This window comes from Melanotaenia boesemani, chromosome 6, assembly GCF_017639745.1.
Source record: "Melanotaenia boesemani isolate fMelBoe1 chromosome 6, fMelBoe1.pri, whole genome shotgun sequence".
Classification (NCBI taxonomy): domain Eukaryota; kingdom Metazoa; phylum Chordata; class Actinopteri; order Atheriniformes; family Melanotaeniidae; genus Melanotaenia; species Melanotaenia boesemani.
Window position 1 is genome coordinate 15578888 of NC_055687.1, and position 22290 is coordinate 15601177.

General features: G+C 42.2%; 2 protein-coding genes across 2 annotated transcripts in view; one reads left to right on the forward strand and one right to left on the reverse strand.

Moving 5' to 3' along the window:
- The first annotated feature begins 824 nt into the window (after nt 1–824).
- znf526 (zinc finger protein 526) lies at nt 825–6498 on the forward strand. The gene is given in 11 exon segments (XM_041988007.1): nt 825–984; nt 1334–1622; nt 1624–1657; nt 1659–1763; nt 1945–2115; nt 2358–2429; nt 2431–2493; nt 2684–3456; nt 3547–3679; nt 3774–5375; nt 5892–6498. Coding segments are annotated over 10 exon segments (3288 nt in total). The 5' UTR covers nt 825–984; nt 1334–1461; the 3' UTR covers nt 6066–6498.
- Nucleotides 6499–6593: 95 nt separating this feature from the next.
- Nucleotides 6594–22290, reverse strand: part of cicb (capicua transcriptional repressor b) — a 36633-nt gene continuing 20936 nt past the window's right edge. Inside the window, 34 exon segments of the mRNA XM_041988006.1 lie at nt 6594–8560; nt 8562–8627; nt 8629–8651; nt 8752–8775; nt 8778–8814; nt 8817–8884; nt 10440–10524; nt 10527–10585; nt 10765–10925; nt 11016–11110; nt 11112–11177; nt 11281–11633; nt 11743–11908; nt 11910–12226; nt 15174–15219; nt 15221–15377; nt 17014–17126; nt 17128–17157; nt 17331–17470; nt 17579–17653; nt 17656–17745; nt 17748–18138; nt 18141–18224; nt 18226–18596; nt 19190–19306; nt 20290–20305; nt 20307–20336; nt 20338–20397; nt 20399–20431; nt 20620–20798; nt 20908–21040; nt 21141–21323; nt 21423–21534; nt 22059–22233. Coding sequence (XP_041843940.1) covers nt 8327–8560; nt 8562–8627; nt 8629–8651; nt 8752–8775; nt 8778–8814; nt 8817–8884; nt 10440–10524; nt 10527–10585; nt 10765–10925; nt 11016–11110; nt 11112–11177; nt 11281–11633; nt 11743–11908; nt 11910–12226; nt 15174–15219; nt 15221–15377; nt 17014–17126; nt 17128–17157; nt 17331–17470; nt 17579–17653; nt 17656–17745; nt 17748–18138; nt 18141–18224; nt 18226–18596; nt 19190–19306; nt 20290–20305; nt 20307–20336; nt 20338–20397; nt 20399–20431; nt 20620–20798; nt 20908–21040; nt 21141–21323; nt 21423–21534; nt 22059–22233 — 4289 coding nt within the window. The 3' untranslated portion in view covers nt 6594–8326.

A 22290-nucleotide genomic window follows, 5' to 3' on the forward strand; every position in this document is an offset into this window, starting at 1 on the left:
CATGCAATAATTTAACTTCTAATAATGATTTTTAAATCACCATACATGTCTTAAGTTTAAGTTTGGGTCTGGTCTGAGGGGGATGACATGAGGAGAGGTTAAGAAAAGGTTCACAATAAAATTAGACTTGCCTGTATGACTTTACTTGATGACAAAACTGACATTTACAAGTATGAACTCACAATATCACAGCACAGTAGTTGCAAACTTTTAGGACAGTAGTATTTATTTAAAAGGAAAATCCTTTTAAATGTATGGAAAGATTATGGAATGAGTTTTCTTAAATCTTTTTTTCAAATAAATTGGCAAATTGCAGCCAACAGTGGATTATGTTTAATTGGGACGCTAACTCATGTTTATTTGCAATGTTATTGTTATTTTTGAAAGGTGTAGTATCATATATATTTTTCATTTTAGTTTTAAAACGTGTTACAAAGCATTTTTAACCAGTGCTAAAATAAATAAATGCATATTAACATACATAATATAGTACATGTATGCATTTATAAACTACATTACCCATCAGTGCAGTGCCTTTTATGATCGACAGTAAGCCTATCCAATAACAGGACCTGAAATTTTCTGGCTACCGCATTGGGCGGGGCATCCGATCACAGGAATGGAGGCGATCGGCGGGTAAACGTTTTATTTCACGCTTTGTAATGGAAATCCCCACGGACATTTCTTCGTTTTTTTAAAATTCTTTGCCACGACTGGTGGCAAGGGACTAACATACAGACATACGGCTGTGTGAACGGCGGGTAATGACTACACGGGGGATTGTCCAACGACAGTAAATGAGAGGTAAGGGGAAAGATGGGCCCGCTGTTGTGGCCGGAGAGCTTCGGGGAAAAGTGGGTAGCGCCGCCTGACGGACCGCCCGACGAACCGGGGGAACGCTGTCAGGAAACTGCGGTGCCGAGAAATAGGTCTGCAGGATCGGAGGGAGCGCCGCCAACAGCTCTCCATATGCCATCACACACTGTAAACAAAGATACGGATTAAATTATGGAGCAAATCGATCATTTGTTAGCTTGTACTGCGTTGAGATTGTAATTTAAGGCGAGAGGCCCTTCATTTATTTTCGGACTGATAAACTGAATGTTTTGCTTGCGGGTTAGTTTCATGATGGTCTCTGTGTTTTTTTATTTCTTATTATTATTTTTTTTGTGTGTGTACAATCAAATTTAAATATGACGTTACTGTTTGCTTGTGTGGGAGAGCCACCCCAAGGTTTTAATATGTTTTGCTCCATATTTCAACTGAACTTATGTGCTAGTATTGTATTATTGTCATTTTATTTTATTTATTGGGTTTTTTTTGCTTCCCACAGGTGTGTTCACATCTTCACTTTCTGGATGACACAAGTTGTTCTCATTCATTGGGCACAGCTTTGATGCTTCAGTTTCATTCATTATTTCCTCTCACACCTCCAGCAATACACACAAAAACACTCCCATAATGGCAGAGCAGGGGCAAGAGGAGGCAGAGGGCATGTATGTGGAGCATCAGTATATGTGTAGTGAGTGCCATCAGCTTTTCCAACACCCTGAGGATGTGCTGATCACCAGCAGATCCCACACAGGCCAGGAAGTGGAAGGTGAGGCAGGGGAGGCCCTTGCCCACCTCAGACATGGGGCAGAGTCAGCAGTATCAATGATCTGGAGTGTGGGAGCCTCCTGGGTGAACGCAGACGAGGCCTGCTGCAGCATCAAGAGATGCATATTAGAGAAGCTGGGATGCAGGTGGAAGCAACAAGTTGAGTGAGACTAAAATTAAAATGATTTCAGAAAACTTTTTTAAATGATTTTGCACAATTTTCCTCATATTCCAAGATCATTTGAGGCATTTTATGTGACATACACAAAATCGGTTTACACGGATGAATAAAGTTGGTTAACTTTAAGAGAAAACACAACACATGTGCTCATGACTGCATTTTAGAGCGTTCTGAGGTTTCTGCACACGGAGGCAGTCAATTCAGAGGATCAGGGTCGGGACACTGTTAAGTACCAGTGTCTTGACTGCCTGGCTTTGTTTGATTCGCCGGAGACCTGGCTGGAACACCGGCGGACCCACAACAGGAGCAGCACACACAGTAACTCAGAGACCACAGTAAGGGGACCAACACACTTACACAATATTGGAAGACTAATTAGTATCCAACTGATTAGTGTGACTTTATGAGGAGCTAAGATACAACTTTTCCTATTATTGTCACAGTTATTTGACTGGTAAAACCTGTTGATTAACTGCAGCTCTTAACAAACCAGAGTGTACATTCAATAGAAGCTGAAATTGTCAGATGTGTAATTTCTGTGCCAGTACATTAACTCGTATCTTCTGGGTCCCTGCAGCAGGAGTATGTGCTGCAGCCGGATGGCTCCATCCACTCCCCTAAACAACCACAGAACTACGTGCTGAGTGAAGCAGCAGGCTGGGGAGATCTTGGCTCATGGTACTATGATCAAACTTCAAACTCAACCACAAGGTGTAATGTCATCATTCACTTTTTTACAAGTGTTTGAGAAGAGCTGCACGATTGTGAAGACATGTGAAACTTTATAGTTTGTAAATGTGTCATTTTTTTTTCAAGAAAACGTGAACTGCTTCCACTTGTGCACACTGAATATAAGCTTTCCATCTAAAGATTGCTTTCTGTACACTGATGTGTATTTTCTAGGTACTTGCCCAGCAGCAGCAACAGAAGAAACACCAGTCTAGCTCTAAATCTGCTGCAGCTTCCCACTCCTACCTGCTGCCCCCAGTGACTCCAGCTCCAGGTTCTGCCACAATGCACCTGCAGATTCTCACAGCTCAAGCTCTGGCGGACAGCTCCACCACTCCAAGTCAGCGTCGCTCCAAGTTGCCTTCTCTGTTGCCTAATGTAGGCCGGAACTCTTCAGCAAAACTGGAGGTTTTAGAAAATGGTGTGCAGAGAGTGGAGTTGAGGCTCGCCCCCAGTGTGGATGATGACAACCGTCATCAACAGACCACAGAGTTGGTGGTCATCCACCCTTATGAGTGCTCCGAATGCTCCCTTCTTTTTCAGACCCCTGAAGACTTCCTCCAGCACCAGGGAGAGCATTTCCTGGGCCAGGACAAGGAGAGCGGAGAGCCGGGGGTCATGAGTGGCATTGAGGAGATGCGAGGAAGGGAAGAAGCGACAGACAAGGTGGAGGACACGAGGAACAGAGTAGCAGAGAAGAAAGTAGTGACCTCGGTCAAACCACTACAGTGCGAGCTCTGCAACCGCGCCTTCACCTCAGTCAACCGGCTAACTGCTCACAAACGTGTGCACGAACAAGGCACGCACGAATGCCCAGAGTGCGGCAAGGTGTTCAAGAAAGCCACGTCACTGCAGACGCACATGCGCTCTCACTCAGGTGTGGCACGGTATCTGTGTGTGGACTGTGGCATTGGTTTCACCACTGAGATGACTCTCATCATGCACAGGTGAACACTTGGTAACAGCACAGCAGCCTATGGCATGTTTTTAGAGTTCTGATTTCTATTTTTAATCTTTCCCCTCCTGGTTTGTTGCAGGAAGTCACACATGGCAGACCCCCTTCACAAATGTCAGTTCTGCAACAGAACTTTCACCAACATGACAAAGTACCTCTACCACCGTCGCACCCACCTCAATCGTGATGCATACAGTACTACCCCTGTTTTTGTGGTATGAAAATTCTCATAACTGATCTATTAACGGCTTTTACACCCACATGTTGCTCTAACTTATCAACTTGACATGTGCTTGCTGTCCTCTCTAGGCTTCACCTCCTAAAAGAACATCTGCCACAGCTCTTACAATCCTTCAGCGAGCAAGAGAGAGGAACTCCCACAGCAAGGATGCAAAAACAAACCTCATGGCTCCTCTCACTGAGGAAGAGATGGAGACACTAGAGAATCCAAACCTAGGTTCTCCTAGCGAAGTGGAAACAGGTGATCATGAAAAAGAGAAGGAGGGAAGCAAAATGGCAGCATCGGACACATCTGAAGGAAACACAGATGACCTCAAAGACATAACTATGTCGGTTTCAAATCCTTCTGTGGATGACAGTGGTGCCGGAGTCATGTCTAGCCTCGCTGGTTCAGCAGAGGTGGCTTCAACTTCATCATCAGAAAAAGGGCTTTTTTCTTGTCGTTCATGCCCTAAAACATTTCCCTCCCAGCTGCAGCTCATGCAGCACTGGCGCAAGTCCCATATCATAGAGCGAAGGTTTATCTGTGGCATCTGTGGGAAGTCTTTTAAGAAACATGTCCATGTGCGAAACCACATCCGAACGCATACCGGAGAGAAGCCTTTCCAGTGTTCAGACTGTGGGAAAACGTTTTCATCGCTGGGCAATCTGATGAGACACACCCTCATCCATTCTGGCGTGCGCCCGTATCGCTGCGATGTGTGCCATCGCTCCTTCTCTCAGTCGTCCAATCTTCGTCAGCACAGCCTGCTGCACTCGAGTGCTGCAACGCTGACTTGCCCCGACTGCCCTGCCACTTTTCGTTGGGCCACGAAGTTGGCAGCACATCGTTTTACCCAACATCCAGGAGCACCAGCCCCTTTTCCCTGTCTTCACTGTGAGGAAGGCTTCCTAACCAGGAAGCAACGAGACAGCCACTGCCTGGAGCAGCACCCTGCACTTATACAGGACAGTACGCGGATAGAGGTGCCGAAAGAAGCCCAGAATGTAGCAGTGGTGGGTAAAGATTTGGTCTTGGAGCCCTCCACCTCAAAAGCAATGGCAGAATCAGGGAATTTAACCAGTCTGGCTAAAGGAGCCCTGGAATGCAATGTTTGTGGGAAGAAGCTAAATTCTCCTGCCAATTTACGACTACATAAGCTGAGCCACTTCGCTTTGGGCTTTGGGCGGCCACGGTGCACTCCAGGCAAGCGGCCTAAAGCTCACCAGTGTCCCATCTGTGGGAAACTGTTCGTGTCGTCCTCTGGAGTTGCACTTCACCAGCGAGTCCACACTGGCGAGCGGCCATTTCCCTGCCAGGTGTGTGGAAAGCGCTTCCGCCAGAACACGCACCTGCGAGAGCACCTGCGCACACACTCCGGTGAACGGCCGTTTCGTTGCGAAGTGTGCGGAAAGGGTTTCATCCAGAGCATGCACTTGGCCGAGCACCGTAGAACACACACAGGTGAAAGGCCGCATGTGTGTCCCCTGTGTGGCAAAGCCTTCAAAACCTTCTCCAATCTGCGGAACCATAAAAAGACTCACGTGAGGCAGCAGAGGCTGGATGAGGAGGCTGCTGCCCAGGCTGCTATTGAGGCCAGTTCTGCTGTGGCAGTGGTTGATGCTTCTGCAGTGGACCTTGCTAACAAGCAGCCTCAGCTCATCCAAATCCAGGCCTCAGATCTACAGCAGGTAAGATCTCCCAAAACTGGTTGTCAATAGAATAATTAACACAATTTAAAATAGCTCAGAATGTTAAGATTTTACTCAAGTCAGAAACTTCAGAGGTTCATAATGGTCATTTACAAAACCGCATATTGCATAAGCTGCTATTCACTGAATTCTTTAAAATATTAATTTAAACAGTTAACCCTCAAAACAGTGGAACAATCTACCGTTGAATGATAAGCAGGCCGATCACTTCCTGTTTTTAAGTTTCTTTTTAAAACAAATTTCTCGCTGGCTTTTATTGTTACCTCTTAATATTTGAATGTTTTTTTCTTATGGTGTTATAATGGGTCTTTACCTTTTGTTGTGGTCTTTTCTTTGCTGTGTTGAGCACTTTGGTCGACAGTATTGTTTTTAAAGTACCCTACAAATAAAATTGGATAAATTTAAACCAAATAACTGGATTGTCATCAAACACAAGGGATAATCACTATTAAGTACAGTGGCTCATTTTGTCTCCCTATCTTGTATGTCTGGCAGGCACAGGGCACTCCCACCATTATGTGTAATGAGTTTGGGGAGACCATTGCCATCATTGAGACCAGCGAGGGAGGAGTGCTGCCTCTGGAGCAGGCACTGGAGATCTACCACACGGCTTTGGAGAACGGCCTCACCATGGAGACAGTTGCTGTGGACAGAGTGCAGCTGCTCTAAGGATGAGTTAAAGCCATATAAGAACTAAGTGAATCAATACTAGTCTTAGTACTGGCTGAAACAAGACTGACTACTGTGAGGTTTAACATTGAGCTGAGTAAGGATCTATTGGAATCATGTATTTATGTATTGGAAAGTTTATTTAGCAAGAAGACCAAAGTATGTCAGGTACCCTCATAAACAAAGCTACGAGGGGTCAGTGTATATGAAAATTCTGCATTGTGAAAATTATATGGTGTTAAATATGAATGACCATTGTTTGTGCCTCAGATGACATTTGTATGATTATTTTTAAATCACTTTTTATGACATGGATGTAATTTTTTTTTCTTGTTTAAAAGTTGGGTCATCCTCTTGTAAATGGGCAAAAAAATAAATGTTTTTCCACCATTGGCATGTGACTTACAGTAAAACAGATTTACTTTATGCTTAAGAGTCAGGATAAAAGTTGTGTTAATGTTATTGTACCATTTTGTATTGTATTCCTACTTTTTTCATTTACATTGCCAGAAAAAAAAAACAAAACACTTGAACACCTATTTTTATTTGCATAATGAAAGATGTAGATCCAAAATTATATTACTAATATAAATCCCTTTCTTGCATACAGAACAACAAAACAAGGAAAAAAAAAAACACAAGAACCATTAATAGCCATATTTATTGTTTTTTTCCTGTATTTCATGTGTTTTAACCTTCAGTAATGGTGTCTTATAAGTCCATTTATGTTCAATGACAGATTGTTCCATATCAATGAGTCTACTGACTCTACAGTTATTTACACACACCAAGTCCTGCACAAAGACACAACCAGTATTACAACCTACCACCTCTGATTTGTTACCTCCCTTCACTTCCCCCAGTTTTCTCTCTGCCTAAAAAGGTCCTGGAGAGAGCCAATAAAGTGACAAAAGAGGAAGTAGGGGAGGAAAGAGGTGCAGGAAGATGTACAAGTGTTGAGGCTATAGAAATCAGACTTAGCGAGGGACAGAGGCATATAGAGTCGTCTAAAAACTATACGGCTTATTACTTTTGAAAGGATATAAAGGTCCACGTTTTATTTGTATTCCTATTAAAATGAGCAATTAACTGCAACTCAGGTCCTTGCTGAGGTGAAGAGGCCATCAAGGGAAGACTACAATGGAGGAAAACTGTACAGGTGTGGAGCAGCATCTCTCACCTGCCTCCAAAACTGTTTAAAAAAAAAAAAAACTGTTACAACAAATCTAATGCTGGCAGAAATAAAGGAAATATTTGCCAGAAAACTACAAACAAGGGTTCACTGCAATGATTATGAGGAGTAATAATAACCATAGGCAGGAGTACAACAACAAACAGACAATGTTAAATCTAAATCAAGTATTAAAAAAAAGTTAATAAAACTGCTTGGCAATAGAGAAGATGATGGTTCTTTTCAGCCTGACCTCTACATCTAAGAGCGCAGGATGTGCCCGGTGACTCGGTAACCCTCCTTCTTCATGGCTAGCGGATGAGAGGCACAGGAATGCTTGGTCCTACCTACTGGCATGTGCTAGGGTCAGTTGCAAGAAGGGAGGCCTGGCCAGTCAGGGTAATTGCAGGAATAATGGCACTGCCAGAAGTCCACTTAAATTTCAGTCTTTCAGTCACTCTTGGTTAGACCTCTCCTGAAGGTCTACAAGAGGGAAATACATCTCCCCAGGTCCACTGCAATGATTTTCTTAGTCAACTCACGTTTCCAGCTGTTGAGGGCCCAGCCCCGAAGGTCAGCAGAAACAAAAGCACAAGCTTTTAGTTAAGTAAACATACAGGTTGTTCCTCAAGCAGGACACTTACCTGCCTATACCTCCTCAAAAACAGTTAAAACAATATCAAAACGTAGAACTATTTAAAAACCGTTAGCTGTTCACCATTTCAGCTTATAGCAGGTTTGTTCCAAAACGAAAACCGTTATATCTTCAAGGCAAATGAGTGCAGCTGAACCGATGGTCCGTAGTTCCACTGGCATCAGTGGGACTCTTTCTTAAAGGTGGTCATCACAGAGTGCTATTTCAAGTGCAAGGGAATGAAGAGTTTGGAGAGTGTGTGTGTACATGTATTTTCTATGCCACGGACATTTTTCAAAAGGTCACGCTTTTGTTTGTGAAAAGGTCACACATTGCAAATAAACAATCTCAACGGTGGCAGCTGCCAATGGTAGAAATTAGTGATGATGGACCAGGTAAAGGGTAGAAGTATTATGGGATAAGACATAATGTGGGAAAGGTGGTGATGTGGAGCAGTCACTGGCCTTCACTAATTCCAACTTCGTCATCATCCCCCTCATCTAGAAGAGTCCTTGTGAATCGCGAGGTTTCCTCCAGGCTCACTTCTGTTTCTGTTACACGTTCTTCATCCTGTAAGTATTCTCCTGCTACCTCCTTCCCAGATCCATCCCCAGACTGGGAGCCAGAAGGTCCAGGGAGGATAGCAGCTGAATCTGAGGCATCAGAGTGAGCTGCCGTCTGCATGATCTTTCTGCCGAACCTCCCTGATCTTTAACTGTAGACACACCTTGGTGGGAAATATATCGGAGTATCTAGTCCTGGAACGCTGCAGTGGCCTGAGCTGAAAGCAGGGAAACAGTATATGTAAGTGGAAACGTCTTCTGAAACTGGCTTGTGTGTCAAAGTACAAGGAGTGTGTTAGTAGGGTTTTTCTGTTGTACCTGATGGAAAGAAGCCCTGCTCTGGAACAGCTGCATGACAAGCGCTCTCCTCTGGTCCCATGTGTTCGTCGCAGGGAGGAATACGGCACCTTTTCAAACTCCAGTTCTGCCAGGATGTCCTCTCCATCTGTAGCTGGGGATAGCAAAGAGCACATTGTGGTTTATTCTTTAGCTTATTTCAGATGGCTATCATGTCATTTCTACTAAAGTCAAACAAGGAATTTCTTTTTTTTGTTTGTGTAGCTGCTGCTTTCTGCTTAAAACAGTCTCAGGCTGGCTGAAGAATTCAAAATAGCCTATTCACAGCAGCCTTTCTTTACACTAATATCTTTCTAAAAAGGTAAATATTTATAATGTGCTATCTTTGGTTTAATATATTGACATGTAAAGTACTTACAAAAGTAGACATTTTCTCTATTTCAGCTTATTAAAGGCGTGATTCTCAAACTGGGGGTTGTAGTGACATGGGCGGGGGGCATGGGATTGGGGAAAATGTAGCAGAGAAACTGATCTTCTTTCCACTCAGGCTCTTGGAAACATTTCGTTCTACACTCCAGACCAGTTAGTGGCGGTAATGTACCAATTGTTGTTACCAACCGCCAAAAAACAAATCATGAAGATTGGAAACCATAACAGAGATCAGAGTTTTTTTGGACCAAAGTGTCCCGTACCAACCCAGACTTGCTGGTGGAAACGTGGCTTAAGGCACTGCTCTGACTCAGGCTACAAACAACAAAGACAGAAACAAAGAGGAAGATAGAGAAAGACTGTGTAGGAGGTAACTGGGATGAAAGAAGGTGGACATTTTGCTCTTGGTTTAGAAGTAAATGAGTTGACAGATGTTTTCTTATTGCATCCCTCTCACATCAGTAAGGCACCTGAATAAAAAGGCGTATTAACCTGGAACTAGAAAAGATTATAAATCATGTTAAATCTCAGCCACGTAGTTAGAAAGCTGTATGAATTAAATCTCCAGCTTCGCAGAGCAAGGGTCCAACTTTTCCAACCTGAACCCACGCACGCCTGTTAAGGTAATTACCATGCAATCCATTAGCCGCAGTCATCTCCTGCAGGTCTTTATTTTTTTGACCATTCTTTTTCATTTTCACTCATGTAATCTGTCAACCTGTTTTAATGTCATTCTGTTTTTACACTGGTTTCATCGGCCCATTATTTGCATAATAAATAAAACACAAATTGTGTTATTTATTTATTTATTTATGGGGGTATGATAGGAAACACTTGAGAACCACTGCATTGAAGGAACAGTTTACAGTGACCTTTGGCTGCAAAGTTACTGACGGCAATTCAATGAACAGAAACCTTGAAGGACAAACTGAAGTGGTTTGAGAGTGCCAGTGATGTCTACATGTCGACAGGTAATTTAAGAATCTTATACAGTATTTTCTGACTGTTAATAACCATAAATATTCTATTTTGACATTTTAAAATGAGCTATGTTGAACAGATTTATGTTTCTGGACATAAAATAAAAGACACTGCAAGGAAAGCAATTACAAATGAAAACTACACAAAACCCAAACATAAATGCTCCTTTATTTCTTAAGCCTCTTTACCATCATTACTGTATGTAAACTTAGAACACTTAACAACTAATAGACCAGAAAAACTATTTAATATATTTGAAAATGTCTGGAGGACCTTCCCCTTGATTTTATGTGTTTTACCTGCTCTGTCAAAGGTGAAGATGTCTCCCTCACACTTGGCGGCACTTTTAGGGGTGTTTGGCTCAGAGCTACAGCTGGAGCGCCGCCCCGACTTTTCCTTTTTGGGGAGACTTGTTCGTCAGTGGCCGGTCCAAATCTGAAATTATCTTTCGGAACCCAGGATACAAAATGATGGATTCCCATAAAATGCCCATCATTTCAAATTGTTTTGAGAAAATATTTCAGAAAATATCAAACAGAGCTACAATCCAGTAGGTCTATTTCAGTCACTTCTACTATGATGCAGTCTAAAGGCATGCCACTATATTCTAAAATGCTCTTAAACCTGTTGAGTTCTTCCTTTTGCGGCGATAGCTGCCCAGGATGGCGCGGGGTGAAGTGGCCAGACTCTGCAGGGTGGGTGAAGGCAAAACCTCCTCAGGCCGAAACTCTGGCAGCTCGGCAAAGCGTTCCTCAAAATATACTTCTGAAAGCACCCTGCCAGTCCAGCAAGCACACATACACACAATACACCAGTATATATACACTGTCCATCAATAATTTCTACATGAAATATTCTCAAAGGTAATGACTCACTTGTCCACAGAGTCAAAGGTCTTCTTTAGTGGTGGTGGGCGGGCTTTGATTTTTTTTGGGTGTACGGACAGTCCTTTGTCAGTCTGTGGAGGTGGCTAGAGCAGGCTCTGTGGCTGATGGAGGGGGAAGAGGAGAGGAGGGAAGAGACTCCTTCCATGCAGCCTGCACAGGGAGTTCAATACAGACCATTTCATACAAGAAGACAAAAGGTATCATGTGGACTCCAATCACATAGCAGTGCTAGAGAGCATGATGCTCCTCTCACCTCTTTGGTGATTGTGCTTTCCCTGTTCCTTGCGTCAAGAGGAGTCGTGAATGTACTAGAGCCCTCCAGGGGTCTGTCACCCGACATTTGCTCCTCAGTGGGATGTGTTGATGGGAGACCCCGTCTGACCTGATGGCTCAGGATCAAAGGAGAAATGACTGTTGGCTCTGAAGTTTCCCGCTCTCTCTCTTTTCCCTTTTCCCGCTCCTTCTCCCTCTCTCGCTCCCTATCTTTGTCCCGCTCTCTGTCTTTCCCTCGGCCTCCTCCATCATAATTGCCGACGGGAATGTTCGCCACTGTCGCCTTCACTTTCTGAGGGATCCTGACTGGAAGCTGCATTAGTTTGGGTGTACCTGATGTACATGAGAATAAACAGGAAAAAAGGAAATAAAATAAGTAGTGAAACAAATTCAAAACTAATTTTAAAATTGTCATTGATGAAAATAGTACAGGCAGTCATACCAGAGTGCTGGATCTGAAGAGGAGGAGTGCAGGGTCTTATGGACACAGCTAAGCCACTAGGAGGTGCAGCTGAGCTACAACTGCTCATGATCTGAGTCTGCCTCTCCAGCTGTCTCTCTGAATGTGTCTGCAGTTCTGCCTGCCTGTCAGTCTGCCTGTCATTTTGTCCGATCGGCTGATCTGTCTGGAGGCAGGTGCCTGTCTGCAGGTCTGTCCAGCTGTGGCTGCGGATGTGGGTGTGTGACAGACGGTAGGGGTTGTTGTGGTGTTTTGGAAGGATGTGAGGAGAAGAACTTTGAAGGGCTAGAGACAGAGTGGACAACACTGGGGGGAACTGCTTGCCATAGAGACCACCCCTGTTGTCATGGAGACACTAGTTTGGCGGAGGGTAAATGGTTTGTAACTATCTGGCCCCCGGAGCCTGAGGCAGGGGCTGAAGTGGAGGGCTGTGGGGACTGAGCTGTGGCTAGAAGAGGTGGCTGACCTGGAAGGAGGAGACAGGGGGAAACAGATCATTTATAAACTCTTCACATGACTAAACTGTTCATTTTACTTCTCTTCCTGAAATAATGACTGTCCAGATGTCTGCATTTTATTACTATTCGATCATTACATATCATTATCATTACAGTTGAACTGTGCAATGAATTGTGTTCATTGCAGTTAGAAATGAGGTAGATGAAGTATATAATGTACAAAAATATAAACCCTTATTTGGACCATGGTGTAGACTTTCAGTTCTGTAAGAACCGTCAGAGTGGCACAACATGGGAAAAAAAATCCTCGATAAGAGCGAAGCTAATCAGATTTTCATTTACAAACTTTATGCTTGAATGATCCCAACAAGATCCCATTCCATGCTATACGTTGTGGTCAGCATCTAAGATCAACCAACAGCCCACATGATACATCATTTTGAGAAACTGCAAAGTTACCTATCTATTCACTTGTAATAAAACAAACTACAACTACATTGGTAATTTCACTCTGAGATCAAAAGTGTTTTTTATTTACATTCTTCACATAATTTAAATACAGGTGACACGTGGTAATGGTTTCCTTTATGTCAGCAGTCCTCTTCAACAAACCCAATCATATGACTCAGGTTATGAAAATGTTTATTTTAAAGGATAGCTCATCCTCAAGTTCATGAGTTTGGATAATGTTATGCAGTGAGAGTAATTGTGTCTTTTTAATTAACATTTTTATGCACTCTTAAGTCAACAAACATTTTCTTGCCTTTCAATTAAATTTTCCTTCCCTTTTCCACCCTTTTCCTTGTTTTAAAATGCACTGATACAGTCACGTAGAAATTTTGAACACTTACACGCAGCAAACATTTATGTTAAACATTTACAGAAGAAACATCACCAATACTTGCTGACATAATAGGTTAATTAACAACATATGCAACCGAAACTTTCACAAATGGCCTTGGTGACTTATCTTGTTTGTCCTTCCTCAAGGTTTTTATTTCGGGTTAGCAACTATTGCTGTGAACTTTATTCCCCCAGAGTAGAAAAACATACCCAATGCATATTCCCTTAGCAGCAGCATTTGAAAAACAAAAAAAATACATGGTAACATAGCTAGTATATCTTGTGGTGATGAGCTAGTAGCTGAAAAGCCAAGGTGACAGTCAGAGTTTAACTGAGACCAAATAAAAGTAGTAATTTTAGAAACAGTTTCTTTACACTGGCTGCCTGTCTGTCAGAGGATAAACTTCAAAGTTTGGTCTATAAAGCTTCTGAATGGTTTTAGGACCAAAAATACATCAGTGACCTCTTGATCCAGTAATAAACCTACTAGACCCCTCGGGTCATCTGGATCCGGTCCTTTTATTGCTTCCCAGAGTCAGAACCAGACATGTAGAATCTGCATTCAGCTTCTATGCTCCACATGTCTGGAACAAACTCCCCGAAAGCCTCAGATCAGCTGAACGACTCAGTTTAAATCCAGGTTAAAGACCCACCTGTTCTCTGCTGCATTTAAATAGAAATTTTTTTTTAAGTCCCAAATCTACATCTGGTTTCTTTTAAGCTGGAATTTTTAAACTTGATCGTGTTTTAATGCTGTTTTATTTAAATGTTTTTTCCTTTCCCTATTGTTTTAAATGTTAAATTATGCTTATTTCATGATGTTTCTATGTTTCTGTAAAGCACTTTGAATCACCCTGTCGTTGACCTGTGCCATACAAATAAACTTGTCTTGCCTTGAAAGACCTTGAAATATTTCTGTGGACTTTTCAGGGCCTCGAACTAGGAACTTGCACCTAATATGCACAAATATATCTTTACACACACAAAGTTGCACCGCCCTAAAGTGTAAAGCCAGAATGTAATTTTCACAACAAAGTAAATGTCTCATTAAGCTAAACAGTTCTCCTCAGTAGAGACTGTATAAGATTCTGCTGAAGGAAATGGTCAGTAAAATACATCAGATAGGGTATTTCTGTACCAGCTTTGCGATTGTTTTGCTTAGAAACTCTGGTTGCATCCCGTAATCCAGACTAGTTTAGCAGTCTGGTCATGGGATTAGTGTGTCCAGGAAGAAGACAGATGATGGAGATTGGAGAGGGTGAGATTCAAGAGATCCACACAGTGACAACGAGTGAACAATGAACTTGTGGTGTCAGAGAGCAGTGAGGCTAACAGCTAACACAAAACTGATTGGACCACTTCTTGGTGTCCTATTAAAAAAATAAATAAATAAATGTCCAACTTTTCTTTAGCCATAGGTGTGTGTGTTAGGGATGTAAATCAGATTCCATATTATTTACTGAATGACTTTAAATGCTGTTGGGAAGCTAACATTGTGTACTGTCACTGCTAAGAGTAGAAGTGTTTTTAGATGTATGACATAGAACCTTGCAGCAAATCAGACAGGTTTTAATTTTTTTATACCTAAAGAAGTAGAAGAAGGAACACTGAACTCTGAGGAATTAATTCTTAAATATATCAGATTATATAAAGAATACTTGCAATTGAAAATTATAATCTGAAAAGTATCTTATAAATACAAACAAACTTATGAGAGTGTAACAGGTACAACATATAAGGTAGGTATTATGGAGTTGAAGCATGAAGTACTGTAAAATGGAGCCACATATGCAAAAAACATGTAACTTCAATTTTGTGGTATCTGTAAGTATTATACTGTGTACTGTACATAACTGTACATAACAGTGTAGTTACAGTCAAAGTATGATACAAAGTATTCTCTGCATAACTTGATATCCAAAGTACTCCCTTGAACAACTTATTGTACAACTAAACATGAAAAAAAGTGAGACTTTGATTTAAAAAGCTAAATATTTGGAGGGTCATATTTTACCCATAGGTTGTTTTGTGTCACTGCTGCGGTTCTTACAGCCCATTTTCTAAATCTCAGAATTAGTCTATAACAGACTTAATCTCTCTAGAGTACTGAACCTGCAATCAGTGGCTGAACCAGCGTCTGTCCAGGTGGTGCAATGGCGTGTGAACCCAAGTGTTGTCAGGGGTGATGGAACATATGCAGATCCGGGGACTGGTAAAGCTTGCTGAGTAGGGGCAGAGCCAGTTGTTGTTGAGATAAGAGGCAGAGTAGATGGGACCCCTGAGTGGACTGAACATAGGCGATTCTTGACAGGAGGTCAAGAAAAGAGAAGAGATTAGACAGGAGAAATGCTAAGAAGTATAAAAAAAATAAAAATGGGAGTCACAGGGAGAGTACACCAGTGGTGGTTTAACTTTTTTTTATAGACAAAAGAAAAAAGAAAAAAAAATTAAGAATTTTGCAGCAGTGGCAACAGATGGCTACAGTAATAAGACAAAATGCAGACCTAGAACTTAGGGAACAGAGACATGATCAGAAGTAAAGGGGAAGGCAAAAAGAGAAGTGCTGCAGTGAGGGTCAGTTGATGAGTGTACATCACAGCCAAGTAGCACTAGATGACTAGTGCAGTGTGAGGAGCTGAGAGTTAGTGTGGGGGCGGCAGGCAGAGGCAACTCGGGCCACCAGCAGCATGACTAACACATCCAGAATAGAGCTGGACTATTACAGCTGCACCCCTACAGGAATTTGGTTTCTTGCTTTGTTTGCTCACAGTGTTTTAGGAAATTTGGTCTTTTGTTCCATAAAATAGCACAGCTCTGATGTCTATCTTACTTTTTCTCTAACATCAGAAATCATTAAAAGAAGGTCAATATATATGTACATATTTCTTTTGTGTTTACTTATTTTGTTCCAATATCAACAACAGCAAGAACCTACTTTAAGAAATCTGCCATTAGCTGATTTGAATACAAATTCATTGAGCAAAAAACAACTGAACGAACCTTTAATCATCTGTCCAATGAGCAAAATCGCTATGTAAACAGTCTTAAACAAATGTGCCCTGCATGTTAACTCAAATCTATTTAAGCATTAATGATTCCAGTGGGATTAAAACTGGTTTGTTGATGTTTACTATTAATTTTTAATTAAGTGAAGATTTTTTTTCCCCTTCCTATTAAATAACTTCAGTGGTAAATTTGGAATTAAATGTCACTTTCAAAACAGTAAACAAGCAATTAACAGGTCCAGTTTTGTTCAGGAAACATGTAAACATCACATCTTATACAGGCAATAACTAACCACTTTTAATTAAGCATAGCAATTACTGATAAGTACAGCAGCTCAGAGGGCAGAGTAACATATGCTTATCAGCGAGTACCCATTTTTCAGAGCTGTGTCAACTTATACTGGCATAAAATTTGTTTATAACTTTTCCTGACATCTTAGTTTTTATAATGTGGGATTCATCTTTCTGTTATGGATGGGACTGGCTGGAAAACACTTCTTTTTTCTTCGCAAAAGGACAAAACCTCACAGGTTAACAACAACAAGTTTGCATTTGCTAATAATACCAGCTAATAAGTTAGCTGGTAATGTGATCAATAGCCATTATAAATGGATGCATTATTTCTTTTGTTGCCTAGCACTGCTTGATAAAAATAAGAAAACATTATTCATACTTTTCAGTGTTTTTATTTCTGTAAGATAATGGTCAATTGAACAAGTAAAGTCTTCTGTGCAAATAATAACTATGGACCATACCACAAAATAAAGTAATTCAGTAATGTTTATCAGGAGAGTTCCACATTCATATATTTTTTTTAATGTTCAGACAAACTATCAGTGCAAAGTTCTTTGAGGCTGCTATTGTGTCAGAAGTATTTTCTATGTAGACAACCTGCTATATGACACTGAGTCATGCCATTTGACTTTGCTACCTGTAGGAGCTTGTGTAGAAGTACAGCCTGGGAGGGGCTGACCCTGGCGCTACTACAGCAGCCTGTGCCCACAGTTACAGGGAAGGGGCTGGCAGGATGCACTGCTCCACCCTGAGGCAAATGGGACTGAGACCACAGGCATGGGAGCTATCTGGATTATCTGAAGAGGCAGAGACAGAAGAAGTCGTAAAGAAAAAAAAAACAAATACAAATCTGTAAAGTGAAACTGAATAGATAACTTGTATCTATTTGAATGCCATGTTTAATAGGAAAAAGGGGAAAAAAAGTTTAGAAAAGTTTTATGTCAATGGATCTAGTAAAGTATTCTCTGACCTTGCTTCCAGACTGAGCACCATTCTGGACAGGAAAAGGTGGAGCCACAATGGGAAACTGCTGGGCAGGGGCTGGCGCAGTCCGTACTGTTGCCATGGGAACAAGCATTTTACCCTGGAGCACTGGAGACTGTGTTTGCACTGATGTAAAGACAGAGAGACGGGGACCCGAGTGAGCATTTTATCAGGAGTCACGACAAATTCTAGGTGCATGTATTATACTGTCCTGACTACCGTCAAAAGTTTTACCTCTAGATCCAGGGCTGACCACGCCCACTGCTGGACTAGATGTATATCCCATTGGTAAACTTGTACCCTGCTGTTTCCGTTGGCCAAAGACACATGTGTTGGTGGAGCTGTGGGTAGGTTGAATATACTGGTTGGCTGGCTGAGCTGCTGAGGTGGACTCTTGGGTTGGTGTTGGCAGGTAGGGTGGGAAGAATGTATTGAACCTGGGTTGATAGCCTTATTACCCCCAGGAGGTGCCAAGTAGAAGCAGGAAGAAATTGGGGTTGAAGCAGGGGCAGGGGCCCATTAGTTTGGCTGTGGGGAGCTGAAATGGCTGTGGAGGGAAGGGGCTGCTGATGGGGTGGCTGAGGTTGAGGGGAAGGGGTGATGAGCTGTACAGCAGATTGTGCAGACAGAGCTCCTCCTAACACTAAATTAGTCACTACACCACCTGGACCCACACCTGCACCTACAGGATTTGGTGATGATGAAGAGTAGTACCCAACCCCCTGCATGATGTGGACCCACCCTCCTGTTCCTGGTCCAATCAGAAGTTGTGGCTGCTGCTGGGGAGTCAGGGGACTTTTCTCTCTGGAGGATGCGGGTTAGATGAAGTGCCTCCATCTTTAGGTTTGCTGGCAATTGGAAGAGGTGTGCTGATAACAGGGACGCATTACATTGGTCACCACTGTGGAGGGCCACCCTCACAGCGGCCAATTGCCTAGTAGTGAATTTGTCCCCAGCGAACCAACTGATGAAGATGGAGGTCCTCCAGCTGGACAAATGGACATGACTGACTGACCAGAAGAGAGGAAGAGAGAAGGGCCTTGCACACTTCCACTTCCTTCACTCCCCAAAGTGTCCTTTCCTTCTCCCCCACCTCTTTTCTTTCCTCTTATGGTCTAAAAACCCTCCCCCTCCTGATCTCCATCGTCGTAACGCTTACTGGGGTAAGAGGAAAGTGAAACACTCCTGCCATGGGGAGTATGATGTGAGGACGTGGACGATGCAGAAGAGCAGATGACTGGAGCAAAAAATTCTCTGAAAACAAGAACAGACAGGTGTAAAGGCTGTTACAGTGACAGAGAAGCTGTTACAGAGAAGCGACAACTTTTTGTTCTCAAGGCCATGACAACAAAATTACGTCATTTTGTTCTTGTGGATGTGGTTGGGGACATCTAGCGGCTGGTTCTCGACGCAACAGATGAACAGAACATTCTTCTCGTGGGGCTCCGAGAAGTATTGTGTCATTGGTCGGACATTTGAGGTGGTCGTGGTTAACGTAGAAAAGGGTGAAGCAGCGAGTTGTCCACTGATACGAGGTTGAATATTTAATTAACAGCTGGTTGAGGTGGTAAGTAGGAAAATTAATAAAACACGTGGTAAATAAAGACACGGACATCGCTGCATGCACAACTGAGAAGCTTTGTCCACCCATTGCAGACATATCTTATCATTGTGGACAAAGCTTCTCATGGAGTATGAACTGACCGCACCGAGACTAACTTTTTTTCTTGTTATTGCGACTTCAAAACAACAATACAGTTTCTCACTTCTCGTGGAGTATGTAACAAGTTTAACAAACAAGGAAACAACATTGAAGAAGACAAAATAAAAAAGTTTGCCAACAACAGGAGACTTATGATGTTACCTTACGATCACTTTCATCTCCTGAACCATTTTCACTGTCGCTGTCAGTCACCCGCTCCTTACACTTGAGGTCTATTGAGCTGCTAGGATAGGGGTCCTCTGTGGAAAAGCAAAATACACTACAGCTACACTTTACTTTCCTTGAAACTTATAACACTCCAATCTGGGAGAAAATGGCCTCCAATGTTTTTAATATTATTTATATATATATATTGATCTAACCACATAAAAACAGTGTACAGTTCCTATAAAACTGTCCTGAACTGACTCTATTGGTGACTGATTTTTTTCCGTATACACCAACAGTAGACCTGTCATAATAATTACCCTATCAAATTCTCATATATCTCAATATAGCCACTGTGTAAAATGTATGGTTTGTTCACCTAATGTCATCAATAATTTAGTCAACATGTGAATTAACACAAGAGTTACACAGTTACACCATAACAGTAAGATCAGAGATGCTAAATAGAGGCTAAAATTCATTCTCATGTCTTGCTGTCATTTGGTGTCATGCCTAGCCTGGGATTGGCTGATAAATAATGTGAATTAGTTGAGAACATTCTAGTTCATTAACATTTTAGGAATAGACAACAATGAAAATATCGTTTGTCACAAAAACCTTTTGGAGAATGCATCATCCAAACAAAACAGCTGTCGTGAAGGGCCAAGCCATCAGTGGTGCTTTTGGCACTTAAAGCCATTCAGCCAAAAGTGTTTTGTCACTAAAGTAGATTCATTCACCATGTGGAAGACAATGAGCGTCAGATGTTGCTGATATCTTAAGTCAGAGGCATGTACCCATGACCCATGAATGCTCAGAATTACTGTTTAAAAGATGAGACCGTTATATCTGACAATATATATCTGGAGCAGCTCCATCATTGTCTTTTCATCCAATCTTCAAAACCCAAAATCCTGACGAAATCAATAAGTGGATAAATTGAGCCACATTAAACTGTAAAGTGTGCTGCTGAATGCTGTTTTCTACAGAATGGGTCAGTCACAAAAGAAGCAGTAAAAACACTATCTCTTAATCTATAGTGGCTTAATGGGTAGAGTAGGGCTGATTTCCTCACCAATGACATCATCATCCTCCCTCCTCCTCACAGATCACCATCCGCTCCGTCATCACTGGTCATGTCTTCACTGACCGCCCGTTGAGACTGTGACACTGGGGGGGCATGGGCTCGCAAACTGACTACCACCATCCCCGCACATCTGCAATAATGAAGACCCATGTTAGTTTTTATTCATTAACATATTTACATGTTTGTGACGAAATAATCTGACAGAGAGGATAATGTTTTCCAGCGACTGAATTAGATATGAAATAGCTTTATTTGTACTTGAAATCATAGTTAAAAAAAAAAAAAAAAACTGCCTTTCAGGAGGTGTTTCACTTTTACCTGTGCCAGTTCTGCCAGGGCTTGTGTGTTAGCCCTGTCGCCTCGATCCAGGCTGTGCATGGCACTTTGAGAGAAGGCTCTGGGACGGCTAAGCTGGCTCACATGCCCCTCTCCTGTAGTCCTTTCGGACACACCCATCAAACCTGGACCTACACCCTTCAGATCCACAGACTGGGGTTCTATCACAGGGCAAAACAGGGTTTTTAAAAGACTAGTAGGATACAAACAACTCACATGACAAATGCTCTATTTATGTGTATGTTACACACTTAAAAACATAAGACCAACCTGTGGATTCAGACATGCTCCTCTCTCTGATTTCTTTGGCCCCAGGGACCCCGCGGCCTTCAGAGCTGGACTTCTTTCTGTCTTTGTTGCACCACTTCCAGTCTGGATGAGCTTTAAAGTGGGCCTCTTTCACCTAAGAAGAAGGGTGTAGTTTTAAACATACATATGGGTTTAATTCATGAATCAGGTTTAAAAGTGATTGCAGTTCTCTGTCTGCAAATCTATCTTTGTACCTGGAAGGCCAAGTCATGATACTTCTGTTTCTCTTTTGGTCCCAGAGCGTACCACCACTCCCCAAGAATCTTGCTTACTGTCCTGTTGTCCTGGTTTGGGTGCCGCTGGTGCACTAATGCTCGATGACGCTTACTGAAAATCATAAATGCATTCATTGGTCGCCGGATATGATCCTTCTCCCTCTGAAAGAGCAAGCAAAAAGAGCAAAGACTCATTACATTACTAATTTCAGTTCAAATAAAGGACTGTGGCAATGCTGTAAATGCAGGAAGAAAAACTACCTTTCCTGGACTGCTCTTGTCTCCATCTTTGGGCAGTGCGCTGAGGGACTGTGTACGTCTCTTTACCGGTGATGTAGAGAGGGGCTGCTCAGGTACGACTCCCGGGAGGAAGCTAAAAGTACACCAAAGAAATCACTGACTAAAATCTTTACTGCACATTTTTCTTAAGGCTGAAGTCTGAGCAGGATTAAACACTTTTGTCCTCAGTCTGTTTTTAATATATAACAAAAAGGCAAGTTCTGTAATTTACATTTGGTATTATTTACTATAGACATGCAAGTAGCACGCTTCTCATGAGATACATCAGCAGATTAATTCATCCATTTCAATGGCTCACAGCCTGGCCGCTGCTTTTCATATTGTGAGACTAGAGATGGAAAGCTTTTGTTCTTGTCTGCTTTGTTCTGGCACTGAGTTCTTCTGCCCAAATTAGAGTAAGGATACAGAAAATATCACACTTTTCCAACTGTGTGGGTACACAACACCACACAGAAAATGACTAAAGGCTTGCTTTGACAAATACTGTACATAACAGTTTTAAAGGAAGGACAAGGATGAGGTTTGTGTATACGCTGCACATTTCTATGCATCTTTATAAATGTGTTCACCAGTGAAATCAAACAAACACGCTCTTACGGGTCATCCACATCACTTTCAGTTTCACTGTCAGGTCTCTCCCTCTCTGCTTCACCCTTTTCTTTCTCAGGAAGTGTCTCATCAGAGGAAGGGGGAGGCCGGGATGGGGGACCTCTCTCTATAGTGGGAGGTGCCTCTGCAGGTTCCTGTGAAAGAACGGCCACACCCTGACACTCTGAGCAAACACACAAAGAAGATAATAATTAGTACCGGCCAAAGTTAAATGTTGCAA